At 45.5% G+C, this 23334-nt stretch overlaps 1 protein-coding gene across 2 annotated transcripts; it reads right to left on the reverse strand.

Moving 5' to 3' along the window:
- Positions 1 to 4802: 4802 nt before the first annotated feature.
- LOC310748947 (galanin receptor 2b-like) lies at positions 4803 to 14662 on the reverse strand. Of its 2 annotated transcripts, none has more exons than XM_083585312.1 (3): positions 14429 to 14662; positions 8259 to 8651; positions 4803 to 5608 (listed from the first exon to the last, which is right to left on the reverse strand). In XM_083585312.1, exons 2-3 carry the CDS (start codon positions 8630 to 8632, stop codon positions 4858 to 4860), a joined length of 1125 nt encoding a protein of 374 aa, XP_083441438.1. In that variant the 5' UTR covers positions 8633 to 8651; positions 14429 to 14662; the 3' UTR covers positions 4803 to 4857. The 2 variants fall into 2 exon arrangements, with proteins under 2 accessions (XP_083441438.1, XP_083441437.1); XM_083585311.1 differs by lacking the exon at positions 14429 to 14662 and adding an exon at positions 11087 to 11481.
- Positions 14663 to 23334: the final 8672 nt, after the last annotated feature.

Genomic DNA, 23334 nt, shown 5'->3' on the forward strand with positions numbered 1-23334 from the left:
AGGAGCAGGCAGAGATGAGGAGGGAAGGGTACTTGCAATGGATGACATTGCAAAAAGCCCTTTTAGCGACACCCACGAGACCGGAGAGCTTGGCAAGGATTTGACGACTGCAAGCTGCCAGGTTCTGCATCTGAAGGGCAGAGCAAAAAACAGAACGAAAAGCTCTCCATGCCTACAATCTTCCTCTGGGTTCATTTCTACCCTAAGAAATGGATTCCCAATTCAGAGCATTGCTAATTTCAGGGAGAAACCAGGCCCAGCCACATTCCAGGCTCCATTGCGGTGTGTGCAAGTAGGACATGCAGTCATGGTGCTTCTTGTCTGATAATGGACCATTTCCTCCCCCACAGTACTTCTCAGTACTGCACCCTCACAACATATCATCCTTCTAGGTGCATTGTTGTTGGGGTGGGGGTACATGACTGCCCCCATTGCCCCACTGTCTGACTATGGCAGAGGCTGTGTCCTGCCTCCCCTAGCCATTTTAATTTCCCACTCCCCAAGTCAAGGCTTCACAGTGCTGGGCCGAGCAGAGAGGTTTTCTTCCCTGTTGCAACACTGAGCTGGGCAGAGTGGTCCCTCTCTGCCCAGCCCAGCACCGCAATAAGGATGGAAGTCAAGGGGATGCAGATCAGTGCACCTACCCAGTGGTGACTGGTGACCATTGGGACAGGGAGGGTGGAAAGCAGCATAAACAACAGCTGATGAAGTGTGTGGTGTCCATGGTCATTGTCAGTCTTTTTTTGGACACAGGCACCACTGGGATGTGGCCCCCAAAAGGGCTGTAATGGGGCACTATTGCCCTCAGGCCAAAAAAAGATGTTTAGACACCCCATGGTCTATGGCTGTTGGCCATGAAAAACGTCTTTTTTGTTACCAATTAAATAGATTAGCTTCCCCACAAATGGCTTTGAATTAGCCAAGCTGACAAGCTGCATTGTAATTTGATTATGGTCTAGCAGTTAATTAAAATTTCAGGATGAAGTTGGTGAGGCTGTTTGCATGAGGCTGGTCTCGCTGAGGCTGCACACTTGATAAGGAAACAGGCTCATGACTGGCGTAGGTGACATTTTGGGAGGGGTGTGTGTGTGTGTGTGTGTGTGTGTGTGTGTGTGTGTGACAATGAGACCCCAGAAGGGCCCACCTCAACTTAGCAGAGCCACCTCTAGAACTAGAAAAGGTTCAGAAAAGTGCAACCAAAATGACCAAGGTCATGCAACAAGACCTATATATTTTTTTATTTTTTTCTTCCCCCTCCCTCCCCACTCCAGCCCTCCCCCCGAGTCAGGCCTTCCTTCTTCATATCTTTATCCATGTACACAGTCTGTTCATTCGAGCTTGTATGTTAGGGTTGGCTTCCCCTCTTTCTATCCAGTTCCTGTAAAATGCCCATTTATTTGTGATTCTTTGGCATTTATTTTCCCATCTATCCTCTGCCACTATCTGTGCGAATATTTCTGATTGTACGTATTCAAAAACACAGTGGCGTAGCGTGGGTTGTTAGCACCCGGGGCAAGGCAAGTAACTTGCGCCCCCTAACCCGTGGATTTGCGCCCCCTAACCCGTGGATTTGCGCCCCCTAACCCTAACCCCCAGATGTTGCGCCCGGTGCGGCCGGCCCCCCCTGCACCCCCCACGCTATGCCACTGCAAAAACATAATCATTCCATTTTTCCATATTCCATTTGGCCTTTTCTTTCCATCCCAAAGCAATAACTGCCATTTCAGCTAAAATCATAATCTTGTACAACTCTTGCTTATTACTTTTTACTTCGTTATTTCCCAGTATTCCCGAAAATAACAAATCCCTATTAACTTCTATGTTTATTTGAAATAATCCAGAAATTACCTTTATAATCTTTTGCCAATATTCCTTAACCAGATTACATTCCCACCACATGTGTGAATATAGTCCTTTTTCCTGACCACAATGCTAGCATTTGGGACTAAACCCTTTCCCTATATACGCCATTTGTGCCGGAGTTCTATACCATTTTAATAAAAAAATTCTACTTAATTCTTTATACTTTTCTATTTTAATATTGTTTATATTCTTCATCAGTTCTGCAACAAGACCTATATGAGGAAAGGTTGCAGCAATTGGGGCATTTTAGTTTAGAAACAAGGGGAAGGGAGGGAGGCATGATAGAGGTGTATGGAGAAAGAAACTTTTCTCCCTTTAAACCCCTAGAACTCAGGGATGAAGCTGAATGTTGCAATATCCGAGGCAGGCAAAAGAAAGTCCCTTTTCACACAGTGCATAGTTAAACTATGGCATTTGCTCGCACAAGAAGTAGATAGAGTCACAGAGAATAAGGCTGTGTTCTACCGCCACTGTTGAAGGCAGGATGTCTCTGAATGCCCCGTTGCTGGAAACTGCAGGAGTGGAGTGTGGAGTTGTGACTGCAGGCTTTCCAGAGGCATCTGGTTGGCCACTGTGAGAAAAGGATGCTGGACCAGGTGGACCTTTAGTCGGATGCGAGTAGGCCCTTCTTACATTCTAAAATATGAACTAGGTTTGGAGGAAAAGATTAATCCTGTTCACTTTTAAAGACGAACCTGCCTAACATGAATTATTGCTTTAAAAAAAAAAAAAGTCCTCATGAAAAGCCCATCAGCAGTTTAGTTCGAATTTCTCCTAATACACAAATTTTCCCTAACCCATGGTGCTTCTTCTATGTTATTTTCACCAATACATCCATTTCTATGCAGGCTTCACTCTTGTACATGCATTTGTATACGCATTGGCTAGAGAAATGCATTGCCAAATTTGGGAAAGCCGAATCTTGAAGGACAGCTGTTGTTTCAGTTTGCGTCTTGTTTCAGAAAGTGCAAATTAGGTTGGTTCACCTTTAAGTGCAAGCCGAATTGAATTTGTTCCTCACCCCTCTCAATAATGCTAGATTTCCAAAGTGATTTATGAAACAGTTTTCTGAATGTAGTTCCTCTTTCTGTGTTGCTGCTGTTTATCTTCTGGAATAGGATTCATCCATAGAGTGCCTTCTTGGCTTCCAGCCAACCATTGAAATGATAAGACACCCTTTAATCCTTAAGCACACAGGCAGATTTCGATTGCACTGTGTCTCCCTCATCGCCTCCAACTGAAGTCGAGCTTGACGAAGGCTTCTATCAAGGATGGACTGAGCGCCCGGCATTTCTGCCCGTTGTGACTCACTGGGTGTATTGAGGCAAATTGGTTGTACTCAAGTGAAACTGTAGTGTGTTCTGCATAACTTGTGGCACGCACCCTCTGGTCGTGCTGAATAACAAGCTTCCCCCCACCCACCCTCTGTGTTTTTGATTTATATGAAGCCAAGCGGTGCGCTACAGTCTATCAGCCAGGAGTAGGAGCCAAGTCACATTAGAAAACCGCGATGCTAGCTAATCAGGGGGGCAAATGACCTGGTCTGCTGTAGGCTCCCAGAAATTATAAGCGAGCGTTACTGGTAATTACACCACTCTTTGTTATGCCCTGTGATATTAAGATGTGAAGGAAAGAGATTTTGCACTGTCACAAGGCTGTGATTCAACAAGGTCTCCGAGCCCAATTGATGACTTGAAGGTGGATGCAAATCTCTTCCTAATCCAATCAGAGTCGGCCACCTCCGACTCCCATTGTTGCCACAGGGCACGGCGTGTACCCTGCTGCCTGCCAATTAGGATTCAATCTGCATAGAGAGAAAGCTCTTATTAACACCACAGGGGAGCACAATTATTTTATGTAGTCAGAAGAGCGGGGGGGGGGAACATTTGTAACTTTTATTCCGCCCGAAAAAGCTTGTTAATAGACACTCAATAATGACTGCTAACTGGGCAATGGTGTTCTAGCTTTTGTGTGAAAACACCATTTTTTATTTTTAAAAAATGCATGGTGACTTTAAAGGGAATAATAGACATGATAGGGGCTGTTGTTGTTCCCACTAATAAGGGACTTAGTTGGTGAGTACCAATGGAAATTGAGCCAAAATGAGAAACAAGAGGGAGGGACCAGCAAGATCAGGGGAACCCAGAACCCTGAGGTCTGCAGAAGTAAAAGCATAAAGGATTCTTAAAGTAAAAATAAATGAAATGAGCACCTGTAACTATGTACATGCCACCCGCCTCCCTGCTGACTATAAAATGTTTTGTTTTGTTTTTTAAGTTGGAATAAGAAAAAAGAAACGATGCTGTGATGACTAGCATTAGTTCTTGTAGGTCCCCAACTTGCCCCAGTGGGCCCAAGTGTTGATGTGGGACCTCTTTGCCAGTGCCTCCCCCAGAACCTTTGGGTGCTCATTTGAGGGGTTGAGGCAGGGCTATGGGCAGCAGTGTAGTGGCAAATTCAGAAGCGTAGGGTCCCTTCATGATAGTCACAACCGCACCCCTCACAGTGACACCCCTATAAGATTACACAGCCTTCTAAGATTATGCAATAGTCTTATAATTATACAATATTAATCATTTGGGATATTTTGCAATGATCAATGCAGGTCTCCATGTGTTGCCTTTCAGCTAGATGTGCATGTACATGTTTCCAATATCTTCTTTCAGAGTGACTCAAGTTGTGTTCCCTGCAAAGTTCCATTGTTCCAGAGCTTGCATGCCTTTCTCATGAAACTGAAGCGCTGAACTTTGGAGCATACACTGGCAAAAAAGCTCCCGTTTCATGCTAATTGGGTGACTCTTAGGATGCTGGAGGCAGGGACCCTGCTGCAGAAATAGTAGCAGGCCTTCAATCCTCCTATGACCTTTGCCTTTGGCCCTGAAGTCCAGCCCCAGAAGAAAGAACATTGTGACGTTCAACAAAGAACTTCACCAAAGATATCCTCTAGAATTGAAGCATCTCACTCCACTTGCCTGAGTTGCTGTTCAACTCAGTTTAAGAAACATGGAGGGTCCTGCCGGGTCCTGTGGAGACCACAAGAGACCTTGCATCCAGTTCACATCCATTCAGCTGCCCATTGTTGTCCTCGTTCATCTGAGAGACTTCTGTGGAACCTGCCTCAAAGCCGTGGACGGTATGAGCAGCATGGACAACGTGGACCCTGTTCCGGGCCTTCTTCCGCAGCAGGCAGCTGAAGACCTTCTTGAAGCCCTTGCGGAAGTGCTTGGAGACCAGGGCGTAGACGATGGGGTTGAGGCAAGAGTTGGCATAGGCCATGCAGTGGGAGAGGAGCCGGAAGGCATAGGTGGTCTGGTTGAAAGGGAAGTCTCCGTAGAGGTAACGGAGCACGACGACGTGGTAGGGCAGCCAGCAGAGGCAGAAGAGGACAGTCACGATGATGATCATCTTGGTCACTTTGCGCTTGGCCTTCTTAGACTCGGACATGTCTTCCAGGGGGTCCACCGCCGTCCACAGGTATTTAATCGTCCGCGTGTAGGAGAGGCTGACGATCAGCACCGGGATGACGTAGCCAAAAGTGAAGGTGCAGGTGTCCATGATCTTCCTGCGCCATTCCTCCCATCCTGGCACACAGATGTAGCTGCCCTCCCATTCAATCAGGTCGTAGTAGCTCAGGTAGGGCCCCGAAAAGATCACGGAGAGGCCCCAAATGACGGCCATCGCAGCCACCGCGTTGCAGGGCGTCCGCAACTCCCGGGACCGCAGCGGGTATCGGATGGCCAGGTATCTGCCAGAAAAGTCAACAGAGTTAAGCATTGCTGGGGATTATCTGCACCATTTATCTTCTCCTTCTGACCATTCATTGTCGTCCCACCATTACTCCCCAGGCTGAGACTTCTCCCCTTGGGGGTGCCCCAGCTGGTTCTTCCCACCACTCCTCTGCACCCAACACCCACACACCCTAAGATCAGCCTAATTTTATGTGGCCCTCAATCTAAGTCCGTATGCCCTCTTGTAAGGACTCCGTTTGGAAGTCTGGCAAGAGCAATCTGCTTCTTCTCCCCTGGTAGGCTGAGGGTGGGGGGAGGAAGAGGGAGAAGGGAAAGAAGGGGGTGTTGCACCCCAGGGAGCAGAAATGACAAGCGACTGATATGGACCATCTGTTTCTCCTCCAGGGGAGAAAACCGGGACGGGGGTGGGGAAAGAGAGAGAGTTTATTTTGACAGCTGTGGAAAGGCGTCAGATTGACATGACAGCCAAGAACACGGGTTGGCCACATATCACATCTTGAGATGCATAAGAGGAACTGCCAGGCAGACCGGGGAAGGTCTGTAAGTTCAGAGAGTCAGGGGATTGAGCCAAAAAATGTGGGGCCTGGGGGTTTGTAGGGTGTACTGGATGAAGGCATTGTAAAAGGTAAAGGGACCCCTGAGCATTAGGTCCAGTCGTGGCCGACTCTGGGGTTGCAGCGCTCATCTCGCTTTATTGGCCGAGGGAGCTGGCGTACAGCTTCTGGGTCATGTGGCCAGCATGACTAAGCCGCTTCTGCCGAACCAGAGCAGCACACGGAAACGCCATTTACCTTCCTGCCAGAGCAGTACCTATTTATCTACTTGCACTTTGACGTGCTTTCGAACTGCTAGGTTGGCAGGAGCAGGGACCGAGCAAAGGGAGCTCACCCCGTCACGGGGATTCGAACCACCGACCTTCTGATCAGCAAGTCCTAGGCTCTGTGGTTTAACCCACAGCGCCACCCGCGTCCCTTACGAAGGCATTGTAAGCCAATGCAAAACAGCAAGCCCCTAAATGCACATTGTCCAAACATGCTCCAAGCTTTATTTCTTTTATTTCAAATGGTTGCACAAAATAAAACACTAAGTACTGTATAACAAATGCATTATGTTTGCAATCCTACGGGCCTCATGTTTGCACACTTGAGGAAGGAAGACAGGCGGGTAGTGAGGACAAAGAGGAGGGGGGAACAAGGCCAGGGACCCCTGGGTTCCAGCAATAGGACCCCTCCTGCTGGCTGCATTGTGGGTTACTCAGATTTTTACTGAATTGGGAGTAAAATATCAAACCTGGCAAAGCAAGTTTTATTAATTTATTGTTATTGTTGTTTCTATTTATTTATATATGTAGCGTATTTAATTAAACTATTAATAATCAGATTATAAACATAAATTTAAAGAGACAACATAGGCAAAATAGCATATATATTTGCAAAACCACATGCAAATGTATGGGTTGTGTGTAACTAAGTTCTACTCAGAGTAAGCCCATTAATGGACCCAAACAAGTACATTAATTTCAGTGAGTCTTTTCTGAGTAGCTTTGGTGACAACATTATGAGAAGAGTTTAATAGTTCATTTTGATTTAAATTACAAGCTGTTTTGATTGTTCTGCTCTGCAAGATTACAAAGAGACAAGGGGGGGGGCATATATTTATGCTTCAGTTACTCATAATTTATCGAAAAATCTGACAAAAGCAGAGTTGATTAAACTATCATATTGTACTATGTTTTTAATAATACTACTAATAATTCCTCCAATACTGAACTTTAAAAATTAGGGACTGAAATTTCAAGGACTGAAATAAGGGGGGGGGGTAGAGAAGAGATCTGAATTTGTGCAAAGTTCTTATTTTTGCTCAGCCTCACCACCACTGCCCAGCATCAAGCAGCAAGACAGTGTGTTCTAGGGTTAGAGTGTCAGACTGAAAAAAGGTAAAGGACTCCTGGACGGTTAAGTCCAGTCAAAGGCGACTATGGGGTTGCGGTGCTCATCTCGCTTTCAAGCTAAGGGAGCCGGCGTTTGTCCACAGACCTCTTTCTGGGTCATGCGACCAGCATGACTAAACCGCTTCTAGCGCAATGGGCTACCGTGACGGAAACCAGAGCGCACGGAAACACCGTTTACCTTCCCGCCACAGCGGTGCCTATTTATCTACTTGCACTGGTATGCTTTCAAACTGCTAGGTTGGGCAGGAGCTGGGACAGAGCAATGGGAGCTCACCCCGTTGGGGGGATTTGAACTGCGGAGCTTCTGATAAGCAAGCCCAAGAGGCTCAGTGGTTTAGACCACAGCGCCAACCACGTGTCAAACCAGGACCTGGGAGACACCACGGTTTAAAGTCCTGCTCGACCATGAAACTCACTGGGGCTCCCTTGGGCCAGTCACTGCTTCTCAACCTAACCCACTTTGCAGAGTTGCTGTGGGGGTTAAATGAGGAAGGGGGCAAACCATATAAGCCACCTCGATCTCCTTGGAGCAAAAGGTGGGATATAAATGCTCAGTTGGTGGAGCATGACACTCTTAATTTCAGGGTTGTGGGTTTGAGCCCCACGCTGTGCAAAAGATCCCTGCACTGCAGGGAGTTGGACTAGATGAATCGGGATCTCCTATTATTATTTTTTAGCGCAGGGGTCTCCATTACCTGTCTACAGAGACGGCAGCCAGGGTGAAACTGCTGGCGTACATAGTAAGGTAGATGAAGAAGTGGACAGCCTTGCACATGAACGAGCCAAAGACCCAGCCCTCCAGGGAGTAGATGGTGGCCTGGAAAGGCACGCAGCAGATGATGAAGAAGAAGTCGGCCAGGCTGAGGTTGAGGATGAAGAGGTTGGTGCTGTTGTGCCCCACCTGCCCGTTCCGCAGCAGCACGGCCAGGACCAGGCTGTTGCCGATGGTGCCCAGAAGAAAGATCAAGGAGAAGACGACAGGGACGATGACACTGGCCAGGCTGAACTGGTGGGCATCAGAGGCGTTCCAGTGTCCAGCCAAGCTGGCAAAGTCTTCCTGTTCGGTCATTATTATTATTATTTTAAATCTGTGGGTGAATGGTGGGAGAAAGAGACTGTGAGGGTCTTGCAACAGAGGCTGTATATAAAATAATAATCCAAATCTTGCACCGAGGGAAATTTGGCTTTTGAACCCAGAAGAACCCAGAAAAACCCAGAAGAATCCAGAAGAAGAGCCTTGATATATTGGATGAAAAGTCCATATGCTCTGGCTCCGTTTTTACAAGAGCAGCCAACCAGAAATCTCTGGGAAGCTTCTCCTTTATCCAGTCTTAAATTCAGTGTTCCATATTTCTGCAACAAGGCGATTTTTTAAAAAAAAAAACTTGCAAAAATTCATTAGTGTTTTAGTGCAATTTTCCCCCTAAAATACACATTTTTCTGTGTGCAGTTTTGAGTAGTAAACGCATTTTTGAAAGCAATCTTACCCGATATACTGTAATTCATTTTATTTTATTTTTGTTTTGCTATATATATATATTGCCCCCAATATATGTATTTTGGCAAACACAGCAAAAGTCGGAGAAATATAAATTTTGACGAATCGGTTTGTTTCAGCTAATCATGCTAATGTATTCATTTGGGAAGTGAAAATTAGGGAGTTTCTCAAAACAAAATTGAATTTCTCTCCCATCATAGGAACATAGGAAACTGCCTTGTTCCACATCAGACCATTGGTCCATCTACCTCTTTCCTGTCTCCATTGACTGGCAGTGGCGTTCCAGGGTTTCAAGAAGGAGACATTTCCAACCTGGGACCTTCTGCATGTAAAGAGACAGTGTGGTGTAATGGTTAGAGTGTTGGACCAGAACATGGGAGAGTAGGGTTTAAATCCCCACCCAGCCATTGGGTGTGCTTGGGCCAGTCATCATCTCTTAGCTTAACCTACTTCACAGGGTTGTTGAGAGGATGAAATGGGGGAGGAGAACCATGTACCCCACCTTGAGGTTCTTGGGAGATAAGGTAAAGGTAAAGGGACCCGTGACCATTAGGTCCAGTCGTGGCCGACTCTGGGGTTGCGGCGCTCATCTTGCTTTATTGGCCGAGGAAGCCGGCGTACAGCTTCCGGGTCATGTGGCCAGCATGACCAAGCCGCTTCTGGCAAACCAGAGCAGCGCACGGAAACGCCGTTTACCTTCCTGCCAGAGCGGTACCTATTTATCTACTTCCACTCTGACGTGCTTTCGAACTGCTAGGTTGGCAGGAGCAGGGACCGAGCAACGGGAGCTCACCCCGTCACGGGGATTCAAACTGCCAACCTTCTGATCAGCAAGTCCTAGGCTCTGTGGTTATATAGATGGTATATAAATGTAAGAAGAAGGAGAAGGAGAAGAAGGGGAACTATTTCATCCTTGCACCACAGCACAGGAGCCCTTGATCTGTTGAACCCCAGCCCGAGAGTTGCTGAATGAAGCCTAGATTTAATCTGTGAGTGGTAAAAATTTGCCTTGAAAATGAGCAACTCCCAAACTGCAGATCTCTCATTACTCCATGTCAGTCAAAGCGTCTTAGGCTTTTCCCAGGAAAGGTTTTTAATCTAAATATTTGGCAATGGGAAACAAATACTCAGTGTTGAATTATGTGTGGAAGGGGAGGGAAATACAAGCCTGATATTTGCTACTACATCTCTAGTCGTTGTAAATTTAATACTGGTATTACTTCGCTCACATTCTGTGCGAAGATGATGGACTACAGCTGGGCAGAGCTGTTCCCAGTGCAGCAATAAGATTCAAGAGGCGAATCAACACACTTGCCCAGAAAATCGGTTTTATTACGCTAGAGAAATATATGACTCTGACGTCCGTCCGTCCCTCTTCCGCACCCCCCTGGCTTTTCGATTTTGTTTTGCTAAATCAACAGTCGTGAGCCTTGCACAGAGAAAGGAGAGTTATAATCGCCAGTCTCTCTTGCAACACAGCTCTAAATTAACAGTTTTGGACACAGTTTGATGCTTTAGCTAGGATGTTGAGGTGGGCTCAGGTTCAAATCCACACTCGGCCAGAGGGGGGCCATGGGACCTACTTTACAGAGGACAATCCTCTGATTGAAGGACTACCCTCTATTTGAAGGACCAGAAAGGGTATTTGAAGGACCAGAAAGGCAGAAGGTGGTATTCAGCTAAGGTCACATTCACACTATACATTGAAAAAGCACTGTGAGCCATTGCTTCTGTCCAAGGAATTCTGGGAAGTGTAGTATGTTAAACATGCTGGTAATTGTTAGGGGATCCCTATTCCCCTCACAGAGCTACAATTCCCAGAGTTCCCTGTGAAGAGGGACTTATTGGGGATTGTAGCTTAGGGGGGATAGGGGTTCTCCTAACAAACAGCAGCTCCCATAATCCTTTGGGGGAAGAAATCATGACTATTTAAAGTGGGATGATGTGAATGTGGTCAATAACTCTAAATTAGGCTGTCGTCGTTGAAAGTGGGTGGATTTTAGGCAGAGGGGCTGGGTGTCTGACCTTACAAAGGACAGTCTTGTGCGTGAAGGGGCTCTCCGGCCCAAGTCTGGTTTAAAAAAGAGAGAACAGGAAGAGCAGAAACCGTGAAGAACATTGGAGGAGCCTGGCTGCTGGATCAGGCCAGTGCCCATCTAGTCCAGCATCCATTTCCCACAATGGCTGTGGGAAGCCCACAAGCAGGATCTGAGCACTATGGTGCTGTCTCTGCTTAGCCAATGTGGTTAATAGCTATTCATAGCCGCAGTCCATTGATACAGGGCCGGGCTGCCCATGAGGCACGGTGAAGCAGCTGCTTCAGGTGGCAGAAGCTGAAGAGGGGCCACCCCTGCAGGCCCACCCTGCAGCCTCAGCCACCGGCAGTAGGGCAGGTTCCCAGTGAGATCCGCCACCACAGGTAAGGGAGGTCAGAGAGGCTTTGGTGACATGGCGGCACTTTCTCATTTTGCCTCGGGTGGTGAAATGGAAAGATGGGGGGAAAGGTGCCTCAGGTTGCCTAGCAACAGTTAGCTCTGGACAACAGACTTAGGAGGCCCACAGCCGCCTCGTCACCATCTTCTCCAGTATTGTGATAAAATAAAAAATAAATAAGAGAGGACAATTTTAATACCAGGACCATAGGCCAGGCAATGGAAGAACATAAGAAGCTGCTTTATAGTGAGTCTATCTAGCTTAGTATTGCCTACACAGACTGGCAGCAGCTCTACTTGGAGAGTCTATCTAGCTTAGTATTGCCTACACAGACCGGCAGCAGCTCTACTTGGAGATGTTAGGGAATGAATCTGGGACCTTCTGCATGCAAAGCAGATGCTCTCTCACTGAGCTAGGGCTCTTGAGCAAAACACAGGAAGCGGCCTCATACTGAGTCAAATCCTTGTTCCATCTAGCTCAGTAGTGGCCCCACTGACTGGCAGCAGCTCTCTGGGATTATGATGAAACAGATCTCTGCCTGCTACTGCACTGGTGTTTCATCGCCATTAAGGCACGCATTGCCAATATCTTTTCCAGTCCAGTTCACACTTCTTGACTTAATTATATGTATCCCATGGACATCTTATAAACCTCAAAAGCAGGCAAATGTTGACAAAGTGTGTGTGTATGTGGTTGAGATTTGTTTCTTTCCCCATGGCTTAAAAGCAAAATCATCCAGGAAAGGGGTCCAGATTCATTTAGAACTATGGATTTTATCTAATATAAATGTCTGCATTGGTAAGCTTAATTGTGTGTATCTTCAGGATGAAGAGCTTCCAGGTTAGAAGGTATCCTTTTCTGTGCTCAGTCACTGAGCTTGCTGAGTGAGCTTTTGTAAGACTCGTTCTTTCAGCCCAGTCTACCTCACTGGACTGTTGTGAAGGTAAAATGGAAGGGGGGCACAATATATGCCACCCTGGGAGAAAGAAAGAATAAAAATCTAATAAATAGCAATTTTTCAGGAAGCCATCATCCCAGTCACATTCCATTTCCAGAAGAATCACTTGGGTCCATTCTATAGAAAGCAATGGAGGGTTATGCCAAGATTCTACTGAGGACATGCATCAACGTATACGGCTTAACCTCAGCTGGGATTCCTCACTGCTTAGGGCATTTGCAAAGTATCTTTCCTCATCTCTGAGTCTTTCAGTCAGAAGGGGACACTTCCAGGAAAATAAGCTCGCCGCCGCCACCACCACCATGCCTCTCATTTTTAAAATATCAAGCACTGGCTGTGAGGTTGAAAAAATGCCTTATAATAAATAATAATAAATTTTTATTTATACCCGCCCTTCCCGGTTCAAAAACCGGGATCAGGGCGGCTAACAACAAATTTAAAACACTTAATTATAAAAGCATAAAATACAGTATAAAAACATGGATAACAATAAAATTCAAAAATCAATTAGATAATCCCCAGGGCTAGCTGGCTGAATTGGTCCTACTTGGGCCAGCAAGGAGGCCAGGGGAGAATTAGCTGTGGGGTCTCAGAGTGGGTGATCTTCATAAAAGAGGAGGGGGGAGGGAAGAGAAGGGAAATAAAAGATCAGGCTGAATTCAAATTAAAGGCCAGGCGGAATCGCTCTGTCTTACAGGCCCGACGGAAGGAGGTTAAATCCTGAAGCCTTGGGGTGATGATGAGCATCCTGGCTTCTCCTGCCTCAACCGAGAACTGGGGTGGGTTAGGAAAAAACCACAAACAAACAAACACAACTTACCTACTTCTGTGTCTTTAACACAAACATGCAGATGAGTCTCCCCTGCCACACACACACAGACACACACACACAGGTCTCCATATGACACTTCACCTCCTTAATTTCTTTGCATATTTAGAGGAGAAGGAGAAGGAGGAGGAGGAGGCGCAGCCCTCTTCTAACTGCTCTCTCTTACTATCTCTTCTGCAAACTAGAGTGGAAGATATCTCATTTAGAAAGTCCACAGAATACCTGCTATGCATGCAGGAGGTCCCAAGTTCAATTCCCAGCATCTCCAGGTGTGACTTCTCCTAAAACCTAAAACCCTGGAGATCTGCTGCTAGTCAGTGTAGACAATATTGAGCTAAATGGACCGGTGGGTCTGACTCAGTATAAGGCAGCATCCCGTGCTCTATTATGACAACTTCGGCACGGCAGAAGACTTTTTGTGCTTATTTCTTATTTCAATAACCCACTGTTGGTTGTTCACACACTCCCAGAGTGAGGAACATTTGAAACCAGTTTTAATATTGTGTTTTTAAATTGCCGTCACCCATCCTGGGACCTTAATGGTGAAGGGCGAATAAGAAATAAAATGAATGAATGATACAATGCAATAAAACAGTATTTCCTTTAAATGCAACTTCATGTAAGAACAGATGAGATATTAACAAGGTGTACAAGGTGTAACTCCATCCTCAGTCAAGATTCTCAGGGTGTTATAGCCACATTTGTAGCTGGTCCCAAAACACTCGGACTGCTGGCACTGCCCGCATCTGAGAGCAAAGAGACTATCAGAAAGTCAGTGTGCCACAAGATGCTGCTAACAGCAGCAACAGCAGCCACCTAATTTTGCCCCACTTACATTTTATTTCTAAATCCATAACATAACACAATATATAATTATGCAAAAGAACCTTAACACAAGCGTAACAATGCAGTGCACAACTGTTTACCATGTGTTAAAAGAGAAAATTCGCAAGCGCACTAAATACATCCACTTAGCAATGACCACCAGGGACTGCTTAGCCTTAGTCTTGGTAATAAATGCAAGTGGCATTTGCATTAAAACCTCTCTGAGCAGACACAGAAAGGGGCCACATCCGCAGACTCGTTCCTCCTGCTTTTGCGTCTGACCACTTTAGGTCTTTGTGCAAGTTTTTCAGCTCCAGCCTACCTGATTCTCAAGCACCAAACTGCTGCCTCTTCTCCTGGGCTCACAGATTTCCATTCACCTCGTCTGGTGCCTCAGCTCCACACAGGCAAGAGAAAGGATCCTGCCTGGTTGCTGCAGACCTTCGCTGCCACATCGTGGCTCCGTCTGATCCTCAGCCAGTGATGTCGGCTCTGTCCCTCCCTCTCAGCTGCACACCTCCTGCCACTGCTTCTCCACCCTCCTCCTCCTCTTTCTACTCCCCCTGATTCCACCTGGGCACTTCTCTGGCTCCGTACCCACACTGGGATGCCAGGATCTGACCTCTTGCCCTCCACTTTAGTCAAGTCTCCCCATCGCCTCTGACTGAGTCTCGAGACCTGGTCGCTTGTGCAGATTCCATTCTCTCGAAAGCCATGTGTGTTCAGTCCAAAACACACCTTGTAGCTTGCTAGAGATTGGGGGTGGAGAGAGATTTGTTTTGCTTCACATTTTGAAGTGCAGCGAAGCTTATCCGCTGTTCCAGAAACAATGCACAAACCAAAAAAGATGATTCTCTTTGCAAATTCGCACTTCTCCAGATTTTGCTTTGCTGCTCTGCAATCAGAGCGATGTGTACCAAAAATGTATATGTATCACAGAGAAGTGTGCTTAAAAATGCACAGATAAGTGAAAATGACATTCAGAAATTCATTCTGTTACAGGAAGTTGCTTGCAAAACTGTGTATACTTAGAAAAAATACTTAAGAAAATTGGGTCTATTAGAAAAAAAATCCGCACTAAAATGCTGATGAATTTGCGAGGACTTGAACCTTTACCAGAAACTGATGCAGAAATATGATGTCAATATTCCCCATTTTCAGATATCCCCTCTTCCTGCCCAGTTGAGAAAACAAGGTCCAGAATGTGTCCTGTCATATGTGTTGGATAGCCCCATGGTCGTCATGGCAGCCCTGAAGTCCTGAGCCACCTCAGAGCCAGTTGCCTTGGCATGGATGTTGAAGGCTCCCCAAAGAAGCAGTCTGGGAGTTCTCAGGGAGACTGTTCAGGGAGACTGCTGGGCAGTGAGGTGGGTGGTAAAGTAACAGAATCCCTAATCTGTCCCAATTGCCTATTGACAGGAACACACACTCTAGACCAGCCTTTCTCAACCTGTGGGTCCCCAGATGTTGTTGAACTACAACTCCCATCACCCCTAGCTAGCAAGACCAGAGCTCAGGGATGATGGGATTTGTAGTCCAACAACATCTGGGGACCCCCAGGTTGAGAACCGCTACTCTAGACCCTCCCTCAACCAGAGAGAGAGAGAGAGAATTTCTACAAACCACAGCAACTCCCCCTCCCTGACCATCAAGTCCACCCTGATGTTGCACCGAGTAACCAGATGGGCAGAGTTTGAAAGGATAGGCTGAAAACCAAGCCTTATGTGGAACAGTTGAGGGAGCTGGGTATGTTTAGCTTGGAGAAGAGAAGACTAAGAGGTGATAGGATAGCCACCTTAAAATATCTGAAGAGCTGTCATGTGGACAATGGAGCAAGCTTGTTTTCTGCTGCTCCAGAGGCTGGGACCTGAACCAATGGATTCAAATGGGAAGAAAGAAGATTCCATCTAAACATTATGAAGAACTTTATGGTAAGAGCTGTTCAACAGTAAAAAGCCCTATTTCAGAAGGTGGTAGACCCACCTTCACTGGAGGTTTTTAAGCAGAGTTGGATGGACATCTGTGAAGGATTCTTTAGTGGTGATTATTACATTGAAGGGGGTTGGATTAGATCAGGCATAGGCAAACTCGGCCCTCCAGATGTTTTGGGACTACAACTCCCATCATCCCTAGCTAACAGGACCAGTGGTCAGGGATGATGGGAATTGTAGTCTCAAAACATCTGGAGGGCCGAGTTTGCCTATGCCTGGATTAGATGACAATTGGGGTCACTTCTAACTCTTCTATGATACTAAATCCCCTATTCAACTACACCAAGGCCACATTCAGACCATATGTTTAAAGCACTAAGGAACCACAGTCATGGCTTCGCCCAAAGGATTCTGTGAGCTGCCACTTGTTAAGGGTGCTGAGAGTTCTTAGGTGACCCTTTCCCCACTCCCAGAGCTATGATTTCCAGAGTGGTTTAACAGTAAAGCCCTCTTCCCTGGGAACTCTGGGAATTTTCTGTAATACGCACTTCTCTGAATTTTGCAACACAGTTCTCTAGCCAAGCAATGTTTACAAAAATGCATATACTAGTATAAAGTGTGCATATAAATCTGTGAGAAGAATATGCAGAAATGCATTATCAATTGCTTTGCAAAAAAAAACCCCGTTTGCTTACAAAGAATGTGTTTATTAAAGTGTTGATGAATTTTCATTAGGAAGGTTTTTTCAGATGGCAAATTGCTGCAGAAGTATGGAGAACTGAACTCGTGATTGGAAAAATGAGGAACACAGAGAACCGAAACTGACAGATCCCATTGCTACTGGCAACCCTATCTTAGAAGCTGCTGCAAAGGCAATTGTCTTGGTGAGTTGCAGTTCAGGGCTGTGAACTGAACTGATCCAGGCTGACCAAGAGAACACCTAACCTGGATCCAAATCAGCTGGGAGGCAGCAGGGGTAATGCTTCATTAGCAGTTTTTTTATTGTTGATTTTTTAAAAAAGAAACATTATTTAACCTTGTGTATATCTTCTGATATACATAAAAATGTAATGCTGCCATCACTGAATCTCTATTGGAGGATTTGTAGTGGCACATTACAACCTTGGATTTGCATGAAGTCAGGGGGTGGGACAAGCACAAAAGAGCAGGTTGCTCAACAGCTCCAAATCAATTTGGGCATCGGAGGCAGTTGGCCAGGGCTAATGTTTAACTAAGTTTTTAATTTTTGTAAAACAAACTTTATTAAATCTCTCACATTGCATAATATACATATAATATTCAGATTATACTTATTTAATATTTTGCTGCATAGGAAATTATTAGAATCATCTACATTTATAATTTATTCTTCCTAAATTCAACAAGCAGTTCCATTTATCCTTACATTTTTTTCCTCTTTCTTGCCCCTAATCAAACATATTATTGTGGGGGTTAGAAAATACTGCATCTCCTTCTTTCCACCACGGTAGGAAGTAGGCGGATTCAGTCTTGTGGGGTGCCTGATAGGGTTGCCATCTTTTGAAGAGTAAAAAAGGAGGACATATCTGCCGACTTCTACTTTTAACTATGGATTGCTAGGGCGACTCTCATTTCCCATACCCATGAAAAAGAGGGTATGTCCTGGAAAAAGAGGACATATGGCAACCCTAGCTTGAAAGCCCCTCCCCTGAGGGGAAGGCGCTTGTGAATGACTAGCCTGATAGCGCCTGCAGCTCTGGTCTACTCCAGGCAGTCTAACCCAGAGTGATTTGGTGCTGCCTTGACCTGACTCAACCCAAGACCAGATGACCCCAAACCAGCCCAATCTGGGATTCAGAATTTGGCTGGATTTGGGACAAGTCCCTCCTGCGGTGCAGGCACAGGCTGAAAAGAAACGAAATCATCAAAATTGGTTTCTATCTAGAAATGACTTTAGGAGCAGGAACCTGATGACATTCAAACCAATCTTTTGCTCATCCGCTAGCAATCATTCCTTTACCACTGACGGGTAATCTTCAGAGGATGCCGATTCATATAGCAATCTTTTGCGAAAGTGCTGCTGGCCTCTCCAATAGCATACAAATCAAATCCAGTGGTCTACAGATCTCTCTGCCTTCATAACCATTTTTTTTTTTAACTTTAGGAATGGTAAATTAATTTTGCGTTGTGTTGTATTAAAAGTGGGAAGATAATTCTTTAAAACCTGCCACCCAATACGATGAATTTTTTTTCATTGTTATATGAGGAAGGGGGAAAATATTGCAGTTACAATCCCTCAATTTAATGAGTTTCAGATTTAAATGCCCTCCCTGCTGTTTTATCTACCTGAAATAGGCATGGCATCATGACGTCTTGAAAAGGATCTTTCCCTTTAACCAAAAAGTTTGCAGTTGCTTGTTGGCCTTAGTTTTAGGAGTGCCAACCAACCAGGAAAAAGAATAGACTTGCCTGTTGTTGTGCTTTTAAGAGTTGCTTGATAGGTAGAGGTTGTAATGTGATGCTTTCTTCCTTCCACTTTCCACTTTTGAGCCCCTTGTGGCGAAGTAGGTCAGTGTGCCTTGCTATTAACCAGAAGGCTGGTGGTTCAAGCCCACCCAGCTTGAATGAGATAAGCCTGGATAGTTCAGTTGATTAGAGCATGGTGCTGATAATACCAGGGTTGCAGGTTCAATTCCTTTATGGGATGGCTGCATATTCCTGCATTTCAGGGGGTTGGACTAGATGATTCTCAGGGTCCCTTACAACTCTGCAATTCTATGATTTGATTGTTTGCAGGAAAGAGACATTGACACCTGCTAATTCCTGCCAGCCCAGCAGATATGAAAGTGATCAGTTTAAAAGTTGGCAACTAAGCAGAAAGCTAGGTCCACTTGTTGCTTTCTGCAAAACTTTTGCAGGCACAAACAGTATTAAAAGCGGGCTTCAGCACTAAATCCATAGCAACTCTTTATCACATGGCTTGATGTGCTCTCAGAGGAAATCATACAGGGGAAAACATGGCTGCTGCTCCCATATTTCTACATAGCTTCAGATTGTCAATTGTTTTATTTATTATCATTGTATTTTTACGGTCAAGGATGAAGAGTTTTGTGTGGTTTTCTGCTTCAGGCACTGGAATAACTTGAGATGATTTGTTGTTGTTGTTTGTTGTTGTTATGCTTAAATCCCATCCTTCCTTAAGGTGGTGTACACAGTTCTCCCTCTCTGCATTTTATTCTCACAACAACCTTGTGAAGTAGGTCAGACTGAGAGACAGTCACTGGCCCAAGGTCATTCAGTGAGCTTCATGGCTGAGTTAGGATTTGAATCCTGGCTTCCTAGGGCCTCATCTGACACTCCAAACACTACACAACACTGCCCCTCTTCCCCTGTGGCACACGCTGGCTCTCTTGACTGGTTCTCTTGCCCCCATTTTCTGTAGGAATGTCACACTGCCTCAGACCATTGTCTTATCTATATATATATATCATTTTGTTCCTTTCCCCATCAGCCTTCCTCTGAATCTGCTCACCCTAAAGATCCACACTTCAAACTCATCTCTAGTGCTATTGATGCTTAGAATTCTCTCCACATCCTCAGTTAAGGTAAATAATAGCCAGACCCTTCCCCTAAGACAACTTGCTTATTCCCTTTCATCTCCCGAGAGAATTTCTGCCAAGATGGAGTTTGGAGCCGATTTTTTTTTTTTTAAAATTACATAATCTGGTACATTTGCAGCTGCCTTTGCTTTTATCCTTTGGCCTTGAAATTGCATCTTCAGCCTGCTAGCTCTGCGACTCTCTGTTCAGAGTAATTTGGGAGATATGAGAAATCCATGCAGAAGGCAATTTGGCAGAAGTGGGTTGTGATTATGGCCAGATTGCTTGAGATCAGTGAAGCTTCCTCTGTTAAGGTGAGTGTGGCATTGTCCCCACAAGCTCACTTTGCTTTCAGCCAGCCCCCACCTGCCAGGCTTCTTACTTACGGCATCTACAACCAGTCCAAGGGGTTTCAATGCACGCCTCCTGGTCTCAGTGTCTCTTATAGAATACAGCAGGGAGGAGGATGAGAATGGGGACACCTAGAATGAGTTGGCTCTGCCTGCCATTGACTCTGGCGCCACCTACTGTTGGGCTCCCTGCCTTCCACCCTACCAGTCCCATTGAGCACCAACCACTGCTGAAATTCTTCCATCCTTTGTTCACTCATTGCTCTCGCTTTGCTTGTCATTAGTTTTGGCGCCACCTACAGTTAGACTCCCTGCCTCCCATTCTACCAGTCCCAATGGACACCTCAGAACATTACTACTTGAGATTACCCATGCTAAGCAGGTGCTTCATAATTGACCAGGCACCTCAGGCCTCCAGGGCTATATGGGGAAGTTCTCTTGGCCAAAAGGCATACTTAATTGTCGGGGAAAACTTGTATACCTCCTATGGACTCTGGCCCAAATGCCTCAATTCCACTAATTTTGAATACATTCTTGGGGGGGGGGGTTAAAAGCAAACAAATCCTCCATGTATGTAGTAAGCTAGGATATTGAGGAGAACTTTCCTTTGTGATATACTAGCTTTCTACATTCAAGGCAGTTAGGGTTCTTGTCTTTTGTAAGATAGGAGAGGATTAAAAAAATATGAAGACCATTCCCACACTTGTAATTTCAAGCAGTAGAGTCCAGAATTCTGCCACCATGTTCTCCAAAATGTGTTGATTGCTTCTTATTTTCCCCAAAGCCTTCAATCCAAAAAGATCTGCTTCCCACAAAGTGGAAGTCACATCCTGAAAAACAAATATCCATTCATTAGCCTTCTAGGTGATATTTTTCTCTGAACCCCACTGTGGCTGTAATTACGGTATACTAAAGTCACCCAGTGTGTTTCGGGAAAAATGTGACTGCAATCACTTTAATTAACAGGTTAAATCTGACATCTTAAAAGTTCTTGTGGAGAGAGTGTGGGAGTGAAAGAAGGGAATATTTGTGTGCTGTGTAAAGAGGTAGTGGTTTGGATTTTGTTGGTGGAAACCTGAGTTCAGATCATGGTTGGACATGGAGCAGACTGAATGAGCACGAGCCAGTCACTGTCTCTTAGCGTTTTCCTACCTGTAATTCTCAGAACTCAGAAGAAAGATGGGCCACAAACATGACAAATTAGATACAGGGGTATAGCTCCCTCTAAGTGGACCCTGGGAAATTCTTGAAGCAGTTGAGATTATTCAGTTTGCCCACAAAGTGTTCTGGTGACTTCTCCTTGTTTCTCAGTGTTGGGAGTGCAACAGCAGGGATCATTCCATTTGTAACTTAAGGGTTAATTCTGTTATCAGGGAGTCAGCTAACCTAGAGGGGTGGTGATGGAGGTGTTGCTTAGCAACCTGGCAGGGTGGCACGATCTCTAGTGAGAGAGCATGGTGTTCTGATTTTTTGTGGAGTTATTAGGAACTTTTGCTCTGTACATTTAGTTGCATTTCTTCCTGCTATGTACAAGGCCTGAACCTATAAAGACAAAACCTCTCTGCTTATTTCTCCTCAAATTATAGCGTTTTGCTTAGTTTCCTCAGTACAATGACACCAAGACTTTTCTCCCTGCACTCTGCCTGTGTTAAACACCTTTGCTAACACACAGTGATACTGTTGTGGTTCCATTTCTGTCTACATGCACTAGCTGAGTTCACTATTAGGGTGAGAAACACAACACACACAGTGTGCATTTCTTGTTCCATTCACCACTGGCATGTGGCCCTCAGAACACTGCCCTGAAGGGAATACAGCCATCAATCAGAAAGAGGTTCCCTGCCCCTGAATGGATACTATTATGAGTTTGGGGTGTTAAACTGTATGTCAGGCCCCTCTAATCCCTGAATTCAGCAAGTGTTAAAATCCAACAAAGGATTCTGATTTTTGAAATAGACAGGCTAGACACCTAGTGAGATGTAAGGAGAACAAAGAAAGGGGCTCTGTGAGCAGAGAGTGAAAAGGACAAAACTCGAATCCGGGTGAGTGGTTGTGGACCAGAAGCAAAGCAGCAAGCAGAGAGAGAGAGTTTGCTGTGCCGGATCTCTTCTTGAATCCAAGACTGTGGCTATGGGAGAAATAAGACCTTATTGGAATGTTAATGCTATGAACCCCTCCATTGTAAACTCAGGTTGTATATATGTGTAAAGAAACCATATATCATAAAGACACCATAGTCTCCGCTGTGCCAAATTTCCAAAAGGAAACACAAACCCTGGGTGAGCTCCTGGAATCCTGGAAATCACACACTGTTTGGAGATTAGAGTGGAGTGCAAAGATAATTTAAAACTCTCCGGTGCCGCCGCCTCTTCTGGAAGCAAATTGATCTTGCAAAAGGTTGTCCTTGGGAGGGACAATATGAGAGACGGTGTCATTTTTGAAATGTCAAGTTAGCTGACTCAAAAGTCATACATTTGCAAAAACCTAAAACTTGCATGCCAAGCAACCAAGTCACTGCCAGCGTGGCTTTGCCCAACTTACGCAACTAGTTGCCTGCAGCATCTGTGGAGGTTTTCATCACTCTAGCCTGGTTGTTTTTTAAAGGAAGGGTTTTTTTGCTGGGTGAGAAACGTCCTTTGACACTGTGTTGTTTGGTTCTTAGCATCAAAGGACAAACCTTGAACATTGGAGACAAAGCAATCCTCCGAACCCACACGTAGCATTGACTAGGTAACTTTTCTAGAAGCAAACAGCACAATGCAACCTCATTAATTGGGAATCTGCGGGTAATTTCAGCTTGTTAAATCGCATCCTTTTCAAGGCAGCCTGATTACTTAACAGGAGATAAAGGCAGAGTTGCTTCATGGTCATGAATGGTCGTCAATGTCCCCCCCCCCCTTATTAGGGATGGGGAACCTGTGGCCCTCCAGCTGCTTCTGAACTTCTGAACTGGACATCCAAGGGTAACTCAGCTGGTTAGAGTGTGCAGATAATGCCAAGGTTGCAGGTACGAAACCTGTATGGGACAGTGGCATATTCCTGCATTGCAAGGGGTTGGACTAGACGATCCTTGGGATCCCTTCTAACTCCCACCATCATCTCCCACCATCCCTAACCACTGCCCATGCTGGCTCAAGGGAGCTGGAGGAGGAACACCTGGAGGGTCACAGGTTCCTCACCACCACCAGAGATCAGTGTGCATTGATGACAAACGATGTAATGAATGTAACATATGAATTTCTGCAGTGCATCAGAGCATAATTTTGATTTGGCTGTATTCAGCAGAAGATGAGCTCCCTGATAGGAGCATGTGAGATCCGTAAGGGTGTTTGCTTCCTGACAGGCATGCAAGATTCAGAACGGCAGAAT

This window comes from Podarcis filfolensis, assembly GCF_964270895.1.
Source record: "Podarcis filfolensis genome assembly, chromosome: 14".
Lineage (NCBI taxonomy): Eukaryota > Metazoa > Chordata > Lepidosauria > Squamata > Lacertidae > Podarcis > Podarcis filfolensis.

Excerpts from the sequence above, each read along its gene's own strand:
- LOC310748947 (XM_083585311.1), bottom strand. The coding sequence starts at position 11,217 with ATGGGCACTGGCCTGATCCAGCAGCCAGGCTCCTCCAATGTTCTTCAC. Across the intron at positions 8,652-11,086 it reads ACAAGACTGTCCTTTGTAAG|ATTTAAAATAATAATAATAA; the intron begins GTCAGACACCCA and ends ATTCACCCACAG. Across the intron at positions 5,609-8,258 it reads GCTGCCGTCTCTGTAGACAG|ATACCTGGCCATCCGATACC; the intron begins GTAATGGAGACC and ends CTTTTCTGGCAG.